General features: G+C 58.0%; 1 protein-coding gene across 1 annotated transcript; it reads left to right on the forward strand.

Moving 5' to 3' along the window:
* The first annotated feature begins 518 nt into the window (after positions 1–518).
* LOC114087634 (trefoil factor 1) lies at positions 519–3365 on the forward strand. Its single transcript, XM_027929159.3, is given in 2 exon segments — positions 519–798; positions 3043–3365. Coding segments are annotated over 2 exon segments (423 nt in total). The 5' UTR covers positions 519–698.
* Positions 3366–9905: the final 6540 nt, after the last annotated feature.

Consider the following 9905-nt stretch of genomic DNA (forward strand, 5'->3'; position numbering starts at 1 on the left):
ACTCAGCCTTAGAGAAGAATGAGATTATGGCATTTGCAGGTAAGTGGATGGTCCCAGTCCCCAGTAGAGAACATCATGCTAAGTGACCTAACCCAATCCCAAAAAGCCAAAGGCCGAATGTTTTCTCTGATAAGCAGATGCTGATCCATAGTGGGGCAGGGGGAGAGGGTAGGGAAGAGTGAAGGAACTTTGGCTTGTGCAGAGGCGAGGGAGGGGAGGGGTGGCAGTGGGGATGGGAAGGACCGTAGAATGAGGCAGACATTGTTACCCTACGTACCTGTGTCACTACTGGAGTGACTCTGACCACGCACAGCCAGAGGACGGAGAAGATGTGCTCCTTTGTGTACAGTGTGTCAAAATGCATTCTACTGTCCTGTATAACTAGTTAGAACAAGTTAAAAAAAATAGAGGGGGGGGGGGTAAAAAAGAGAGGGACTTTCTGAATCTTGAATCCCTGCCCCTAGATGACCGTCCGCACAGTGTTCTCCATAACAGCACACCCGCTGACCGGCTTCAGCGCGTCTCAGGAACAGCTTGTGATTGGTGGAGATTGTTGGCATGGAGGGCTGGGGACCCTCATTAGGCAAACGCTATCTCACACTCTAAGCAAATAGGCCTGCGGTATAAAGGTGAGAACTCGGACAGGTTTCTGTCCCTGACTCGTGGTCTGCTCTGGGCCGAGAGGAGGCAAAGTGGCCATGGGGCACAAGGTGACCTGCATCCTGCTCATGGTTCTCATGCTGGCCCTCAGCACCCTGACAGAGAACCCTGGAGGTAAGCCCTCCTGCTTCCTGGTGGGCATGAGAACCTGCGGGAGCCACAGTTACACTCTGCTTCGTTCCCCGCCTGTGCCAGCCACTGGTCCAGCCCCTGCAAGTACAGCCCGTAGCAGGATGGGCAGAGGCAGATGGGGACCAGCTGTGGAGGCAGGCTCCCGAGGCCCGCGAGGAGGGCCATGGGAAGGAGCTCCCTGGCCATCAGTCTTTCAGAATCGACCCCCAGGTCCCTGGGCTTGATGGCTGCAGGCTGGGGGAGAAGAGCCCCTTTCCTAGGGGTGCGCACCCCTGCTCCCCTGTGCTGTCCGCTCTGCTCAGTGGGCCCAAGCTCTCCTTGAGAGTGCAGGGGGAAGGGGTCTACCACGTCCCAAGGCCTCGTTGGTCTCCAAATTTGGACACTGACATGTACATCAGGAAGGCGTGGTAGACACACAGGGAGCCCGCTGGAAATAGTGCTCTGCCTGTGGCAGTCTGGTGGACGTGCGTCCTCAGCTAGGAGGAGCTGCAGAAGGCCACTGACCGTGGTCAGATCCATAGCAGAAAGTATTTTCAAAATTTCTAAGTCAAGGACCTCCACAGAGATTACAGAGGAGCTAGGGAGGCTCTGCTCCCCTCTGGGCCCCTTCCAGGTCCCTCTTGATGCCTGTGGGCTGGGGCCGGGTGGAAGGGGTAGTGTAGGGCAGCAGGAAAGAGGAAGGGTATGGTTTGGGGCCCCCAAAGTCATGGCAGGGAGCGGGTCGGCTTCTAAACCTGAGGGAGGAAATGGCGGGGGAGGGTCCCAGGCTGCTTGGCTCTTCCCCTCCCAGTCCCCAGCTCAGCCTGCTACGTGGTCTGGCAGCCCCCACCCTTGCCCCCTGTCTTGGGGCTCAGGGCTCATCTTGAATTCTGGGGTCCACAGTCCTGTGGTAGCACAAATCTAGAAGGCCGTAATGGCACATCTGGCCCTCAACAGGGAGCACTGCCTTTAGTTCCCTCGTGTGACCACACTCTGCTGGGCAGGACAGGCCTGTAGAGCGCAGGGGCCCGGTTGAGAGACCTTAAACTTCTGTTTGGGGACCCAGCTGGAGGCAGCAGGTTACCTGGCCAGGTGGCCCTCTTGCCCTGGGGCTGTTGATCCTCCCTTGCTGTGGGCTTCCTCTAGACCTCCGGCTGCCCTGTGGAGTGGACAATGGTCACCTTAGATTCATGATGGGAGTCACACCTGGGAAGGCTGATGTCTTTGCTGCAAAGCCAGGAGCCCTCTTTAAGAAAGCTGGTGACACCTCCACACGTGGAAACAGATCAGGAGGGCAGCCCCTACAGAACCCCAGACACCCCACAGCACTGGTGAGCGCCTGCTCTACCTGAGCCCCAACACAGAGACACACGGCTCCAATCCCTCTTCCACCGCCTGCTGCAGTCTGACGGCCACCAGATCCCTTACACACCCAGACCATGGTCTGGCTCAGGCCTGGCTGGCCTCACACCCAGGCCATCTGGCAGCTCTTAGCTGCCCCCAGGAGCCTCCCCAACCTCCCCCACAAGCCTCCCCCATGAGCCTCCCTCTGGAGCACTTTCACCACGGCCCTGTTTCAAGCTGTCCCCGGGATCTGTCACCCAGCCCTCGTCCAGCTCCTCCCAGCTCCCCCCCCTCCACCTCACCTGCCCCTGGACCGGCAGCTCCTCGGCTCCAGGCTGCTCCACATCTGCTCAGCCTCCTCCGTTAGGAAGCTCTTCCTGTTTTGTTCAACCTGCCTGCCATGGGCCTTCCTGGCCAGCCCCACTGTCCCCACGCTCCCCTGAGCACAGTGGTGGTGGCTCTGTGTTGTCATCCATCTCCATGGACTCCTCCGTCAGGCTCCGAACAGCAGCTCTAGTTACAGTTCTGGATCCCATCACCTGGCCTGGTGTGTTTCTCGCACACATGAACGGTGCTCAGTAAATGCTTATTTATCAGGGGAGTGAGGCTCAACAATCCTTTGTTGGGATTAAGGAGCGAGTGGTTAAGTCACCAGGCAGGTGCGGTGTTGGCAGGCGGGGTCCACGGCTTTCTCTGTGCGCCCCCCCACCCCGTGTTTTCCCACCAGGAAAACAGACCCCACCTCCCTTTCAGACCCAGAAGCGGGCTCAGCATCAGCCTCACCAGATGCTTCCTTCCTTGGAGAAGGAGGCCAGGGTGTGTGTGTGTGTGTGTGTGTGTGTGTATGATAGTAGGGGGGACTGGCTCACGACTTACGGCTGCTTCTTGCCCTTCCTGCACTTGTAGGGAAGAAGTGTGAGATGGAAGTTTACTAAAGGATGAATTGTGGCTTCCCTGGGGTCACGGCCGATGACTGTAAGAAAAGAGACTGCTGCTTTGCAGACAGCCCTCTGGGGTACCCCTGGTGCTTCCACCCTCGGTCCGCCAACAAGACAGGAAGTGGGAACGATACAGAAGGTACTCCATCAGGTCTGAGGTGGAGAGTTCAGAGTAGTGAGAACAACCCCGTGGGCCCCCGGGGACTTCCCAGCATCGAGGGCCGTGCTCTGCCTAGCTGGGACCCTGGGATGGGGGGAGCTGGCTCTGCCTGCAAAGGCTGGACTCAAGTCCAGCACGGAGAGTCAGGCTGAAAGGCTGTCCTTACCGGGACCTTCGTCACCTCTCAAACCAAACCCGGGGAAGATTCAATCCACGTAACATGTTTTGCTCACTTGGGTGGAGGTGGCGGGAACGACCATGGAAATAGGAAGGCAGTCATGCTCTCTAAAGAATTTTCCTGTTGATATTCTAAGGAAAAACTCTGCAGTTGTTTGAAGTGAAAGAGAATACTTGTTCTCACTAATGCCTCTCCCACCCGACAGCAGACGAGTATTTCTTCTAGACGCTCTTCCTGTCGACCGCCCAGCTTGCCCCACTGCGCTGCACCTGGTGGCCCCTCCGCCTGCCTCCCCGCAGACTCGACCACTCTGACTTCAGTACTTAAAATCGGCCTAAAATTAAAAGAGATGAGCGTTATTCTCTGCTTTTTGGTTTTCTTTTCTTTCTTAAAACAAAACAAAAAACCACACACACACCCACACACACACACACACAATGCGTTTCTGTCTTTGAAAATGGAGTGCAGCGTTTTCACTGCTGGTTTTTCCACCCGGATTGCAGACTAGCTGCAAGGCAGAAGATGGAGGCTGGGGGACAGGAGGGGTCCCCATGCTGGTGGTGGCTCCTTGGCAGCTGGCATCAGTGTACATGCAAGGACTGCAGATTTCAGGCTCAGTCCGGGAGCCCTCAAAGGTTTCAAGAAGAAGTCTTGTGAGGTCAAGAAGCCGCTCTGAGCTCGGGCACTCTCTGGAAACCCTCACTGTGGTGCCCTAACCACCCAGGGGTCAAAACGCCGTCCACTCCCTTTACTTCCCCGATGGAAACTGTCTTAGGAGATCAAACCTGACGGCAAGTCCCAAGTGCCCATGATAAGGATGCAGAGACGGCAGGAGCTGATACCTTGAGGCCTCCACCCCTGGGCATCTGAACAAACTGGAAAACTGAAGCCCAGAGTCATCTTGTCACCTTATTACGATCATAGGCCAGATAAAAGGGAACAGAGCCAATTGGGGCTCCCAACCAGACGCCACCCCACATGGCCTTGCTCAAGGAGCAGAATGGGTGGGGGACAGAGCACGGGTGCTGCCGGCCCCCTGGCCCCTCTTTGAGGATTAGGAGAGGTCCCTCCAGGCAGCTGGATTCCTCCCCTATTTGAGTCTCCCAGGTGCCCTTGGGCTGTGTATGACCTGAACCAAAGCACCTGGAGGTTCAGGGGCCCAGGAAACCTCTCCCTTTCTGCAGTCAGCTGGTTCCCAAGAGGAAGAGGCTGGCGCTGGGCACCCTGAGACCAGTTCTTCCAAATCAACTAGTCAGGTCAGCCAGTCCCCAAACCCCCGGCCACCAGTCAAAGGAGTGAAGAGGACCAGAAGCCAGCAGCGGGATGGGAGGGACTGCACCGGCACATAACAGCGTAGCAGCCCCTCGGTGTTCATGGGGTGCTGGTTCCAGGACCCCCATGGATGCCAAAAATCTGTGGGTGCTCCAGGGCCTCATACGTAGTTGTGCACACTCTCTGGTGGATGACGGGACAGTCTGCTGGCTGAGGCCCATGCCTTCTTCTCCCCACTCGTCCTCAGGGCTAGGGAGGTGGCTTTCCCAATGACAGCTCACAACTGGCCTGTATCCTGGGTGCCCACCCTCCTCTTCTTCCCTTCTGTCTTGTCTCCCTTCCACTCGGAAGAACGAACGGGGAAAGAACTCACTTTCCAACTTCTCTTTCAGCTAGAGGTGGCCACGTGACTATGGTGGCCATGAGACACAGGTAGCATCTTGAAGATTTCCAGGAAAGACCTCTTCTCCCTGATAAAAGCCTGCACACCCCTGAGCTGCTAATCTGAGCTCCCACCACCACCTCGATTCTGAGCGAAGTGAACCTGGTATCCTTCCTTGCAGGTCAACTGCTGCTGTTGCCCACCTATTCCCAAGTGCTCTCACCTGAGGTGAGAGTCCTGGGGGTGAGTCCTCCAGGCGGGTCTCTGTCAGGTGGTCTAGGCAATCTGCTCCTCATGCCCAGTGCTCACTGGAAAGTCTCACTGCAGTCTACATGTGTCCCTCTCAACCCCCATACAGCCCCACTACAGGTTGAAAGAAGGGTCAAGTGAAAGTGTCACTTACCGTTGGCACCATCAGCTCTGATGCAAGTGATGTCTCCTCCAATCTGCAGGTGAAAGACACATGCAGGCACAGAGGTCAGGTCACATCAGATGCTCAGGAAGTAGCAGCTCCCAGAACTGAGGGTGTTAATGAAGTCGAAGCCTTGGGCAGCCAAGATGAGATGCGGCAAGAAGGCTGAGGTCCTGCCGAGTCCGTGATGTCTTGGGTGGGAGGCAGGTTTTGGCAGGATGTGCACCTTAAGATAGCCCTGTTTATGCCACTGCTTCCTTCAGAGCTTACCAAGGGACTTTCCTGCAGCCTCTAAGTGTGCAGATTCTCAGCTGGGCCTGCTGTGTGAGGCCCTCAGGCAGCACCCCCCAGGTGAGCACAAGCCCACCCAGGGCCCATGAGTGCCCCGCACCATGCACCATCCCAGTGCCCAGAGCAGAAGACCCGGGCCACCGTCTTGAGCCCTGCACAATCACTGCAGCAGTCATGGGTCAGCTTGGGCCAGCTCCCCCCTGGCTTCCTGGGAGCACTGCCCAGAACCCTCACCTGCTCACTGTCTCCGACGGCCCAGCCAAAGCCCCAGCCAAGCCTCCCTCAGAGGGTACTGCTGCCCCTTGGCAATTTCCATCTTGAATGGAGCAAAAGCACCCGAGGCTGATCTGAGACACCAACAGCTGGTGACAAAGAGACCGAGCAAGGCTGAGAGCATCACCTGGGCCACAAGGGCATCGAGGGCAGCATCCCACCCTTCTCCTCCTACCTGGGCCAGGTGTGGGTAGTTGTTTCCACCTGTGGGTGGCCGGCCGGGAGCCTCCCGCTGGGACAGCCACCACAAGAGCCTTGCTGCTGGCAGGGAGGGGCATGGTGGCTGGGCCAGCTGACAAGGAGGCCATCAGGCAGGGCCACTCCCTTCCGTTGGTCCCCTGGGCTCCCACCCCGTGGAGGGAGTGAAGGAGAGAGGTGAGTGACATTGACTCTTCCTTTCCTTCCTCTGGGTTCCTTCTACCCACGCTCCTCTGGGCACCCACCGTCCACATGCACAGTCCACGGCTCAGCATCAGGATAGGCAAGAAGCCTGGGACTCCCAGGGGAGTGACCCTGCCACCACCAGAAGGCCACCGCCACCCTCTGCCCTGCCACTGCCAGGAAAAGGGCACAAAAGAGCATTTGGACAGTGGTCTCTGCCACTGTCCGTCTGGGAAGTCTCGCCAGCCCGGAGATTCCAGGGTGGACTGCAAGAGAGGGGGCAGGGAACATGCCAGGGGCAGGGCAGGGGCCAGAGGCCTGGCAGAGGTGCTGCTGGGGACGGGAGGCTTGAGGTGCTCGGGAGACAGTCAGAGGACAGACGCTGAGGCCCCTCCTGGCCCTGGCCCCGGGCTGCCTCAGAGCTTCTCCGGGCACCTGCAGCTCCCTCAGGCTTTGTGGGTGAGGGGGAACCTGCTGAATTCTGCACACCACAAACAGCGGCAAGTGTGGGCACCCGTGGCTTCCTTCTCTCTTCAGAGAGACGAGGGGGTGAGGCCAGAGGAAGCCCCCCAGCAGGGAAATGGTTTCCTCCCACAGCCCAGAAGTACGAGGAAAGCACGGCCAGGAACCAGCTCTGCACACCATCCTGGCACTTTCAGGGCAGAAGAGGACGCTCCGCAGCAGCAGGCTGGGTGCTGCAGTCCTTGGAGTGCCCAGGGGGGCGCAGGCAAGCTGTGGGGACAGGGCCTCCCTGGGAGCTGCTCCACTGACGGGGTGGCTGAGGGTTTGGCAGAGAGTGGCGCACGCTCACCACAGGTGCTCTCGGGGATGGGGGCTGAGGGCTGGGTGTGGACGGCCCCTGGGGGCAAGGGCTCCTAGTACCCCAAACTGTGGGGCCTGTGTCAGGAGTGAACACCACGCTGAGCACTCTGGCAGCTCTAAGTGCTGCGTGGAGCCAAGTCTTCTTACCGTGTGTCTGCCACCTGCACAGCCCTCAGAGGAGCTGGGGGACACGCTCTTCCTGCTCTGGGCCACCATGAAGCTGAAGCACCTGCTGACCACTTCCTTCCCAGCTGCTGCCATAGCTGGCTACAGGTCCTAGCCACGCCCTCTTCCTTCTGGCCTGCAGACTACTAACTGGGGAACTTTCTAGAACTTCTTATGTCCTTGAGCTCTTCAGGTGAAAGTTCAGGGAATCTCTTGTGGGGAGACATTCACTTTTTGTGGGAACACAGGGGCTTTCTAGCTGGACAGCAGAGGTGGGAGTGTCCTGTCTACCTGTCTGACATGGATGTGGGCAGTTCATGGTCTGTCTAAGTTCTGACGTGAACTTGGAGTCCAAGTTTGAGGTGGCAGCAGGGCTGGCTTGTCTGGAGGCCTTGCACCTGGGCTGGCAGAGGACCACTCTCCTGCTCTTCCCAGGAAATCACCTGTGTGTCTGGGGTCTGCATCCAGACCTCTCTTCCCATAAGGACATGGCTGTGTGGATTAAGGCCCCCTAAAGACCTCATTCTGCCTTGGTCAGCTCTTAAAGACCCTGTGTCCAAACGCAGACTCCTTTGGAGGCACTGGGTCCGGGCTTGAGTGTATGGATGGGATGGGTGTCAAGATTCAGCCCATAACCCCATGACATGCAGCTGAGGAGCCCTGTCAATGCCAGCTACCAAAGGGCAGAGTCGGGATTGTTCACAGTTATTTGAGACTAGTCAATTCTGCTAGAGATGGTGGAAAAAAGTGAATTTGTGACACTGAAGATGTGTCAAGTACAGATAGTGGGCCACCAGGAGGTTTGTGGGATGTGGTCATTGTTTACAAGCATTGTTCCTTGTGGACACTGTATGAGCTAGTGACCTGTGAGATGTGCTGCATGACAGAATGGAGCCAGCAGGAAATAGTCACCGACAGGCAGGGACAGGGAAGACAGAGTTCCAAGGAGCAGCATGTACTTGGGGCTACGGCTCTGCGGGCCACAGGCGGGAGGCCCCAGGACCACAGCCCCAGCATCACAGAGTGAGAGCCTACCTCTCTGGGCCACTCTGGGCCACAGCATGGCCAGGGTCCTTGCCCCTGAATCCTCAGGTAGGTCAAGAACCCATGGTGGCCCGGGCCTTCCCTCTCTCTGTCTCAAACCACAACTCGGCTCTCAGCAGCACAGTTCTGCAGGAGCTGGAAAGCAGCACCCCCAGAACCTCCCAGAGCCCAGGGCTGAGGTGTGTCCTCCGCACCTGCACCCTGCACTTAGCCTGCTGCTCCTGCCCATTGCCCTCCCTGCACTGTGAGCTGGTTCCCTACTGGGCAGGTCCGGCGCCTCCATTTGGTCTGTGAGCCCTTCTGCTCTGAGCCGCTCCTGTGCTGGGGGCTTCCACTGCTCTGTACAATTTCCCTCAAAACAGGTTCCGTTCAGAGAGGCTGAACCAAGGACCCAACCGGGAACTCTTGTGAAACTGAGTTGTGGCTTTAGATCATATTTATAGGGTCATTCACACTATCGTGGCAAGATTCGGTCAGCTTAAAAAACTTCCCCATCTTTCCATGTGAGCCTGTTGGGAAAGGTCACTAATGAGAAGGGAACTTTGGCCCGGCAAGCTCCAGTGCACACCACTTGCTGAAAGTGGCTGTGGCCACCGGGAAGGAAGGCTGGTGGCCTAAAGGACCATGCCTACTGTGGCTGGTGACAGAGGACTATTTCACAAGAAGCAGTGCTACTCCAGAGGTAGAGCTCGGCTGTCCCTCCAGCCTGTAACCTGGCACTGAGCTGGATTTTTTTGAGGTAGGCAAAACTACACACACCTGCACGTGGCTGTGCCCCAGGGGAGTGAGCCGTCGGCTAGAGAGCAGCTGTCCCGGAGACAGGCGTGGGGAGGATCGTCCTCGTCCAGTCCTCTCTGGTTCTTCCAGGTCAGGAACTGGGAAGAGCTCGCAGGCTGGCAAGTGACCTGCTACTGTTCCTGCATTGCTGGTGGAAACTGGCAGGTCCCTGGTCAGAGATGAAGGACTTCGTGACTCCTAGGATAGCAAGCAGCACGAACAGCAGGAGGGTGGCTCCCTGGGCCCCGAGACCCCGGGCTGGCAGGGCTGGCCTCAGGAGGAAGCCGCACACTCAGAGAGCTGCGCTGCAGGACAGGGACCTTGATGGTGGGGACCCAAGGCTGCCTGTCCTTTGCTCCAGAGAGAGCACCTTACCTACCCCACAAACATCCTTTGGAAGAGAGACCTGAAGAAAGGGCTGCTTTAGCCTCCTACCCTCACGGGGGAAGGGCGGGGAGGGGAGGGCAGGGTTTCTCTCAGGCTGTGGGGGTGGCCAGGCACCCTGCTCCCAACACAGACAAATGAGAACGGAAGCCCCTTGTGAGTCACATGTAGCCCAGGGGAGGAGGACAGGGTGGGCCACGCGTGGCCCCACAGGGTGCCCTCAGGACCAGCATGAAGGAGCCAGGCTGTGGGAGGCAGCCCTGCAGCATCCGGAGGGTGTGGTGGCGGCTGCTCCTGCAGCAGGACAGGGT

The sequence above is a fragment of the Marmota flaviventris genome, chromosome 8 (assembly GCF_047511675.1).
Source record: "Marmota flaviventris isolate mMarFla1 chromosome 8, mMarFla1.hap1, whole genome shotgun sequence".
Lineage (NCBI taxonomy): Eukaryota > Metazoa > Chordata > Mammalia > Rodentia > Sciuridae > Marmota > Marmota flaviventris.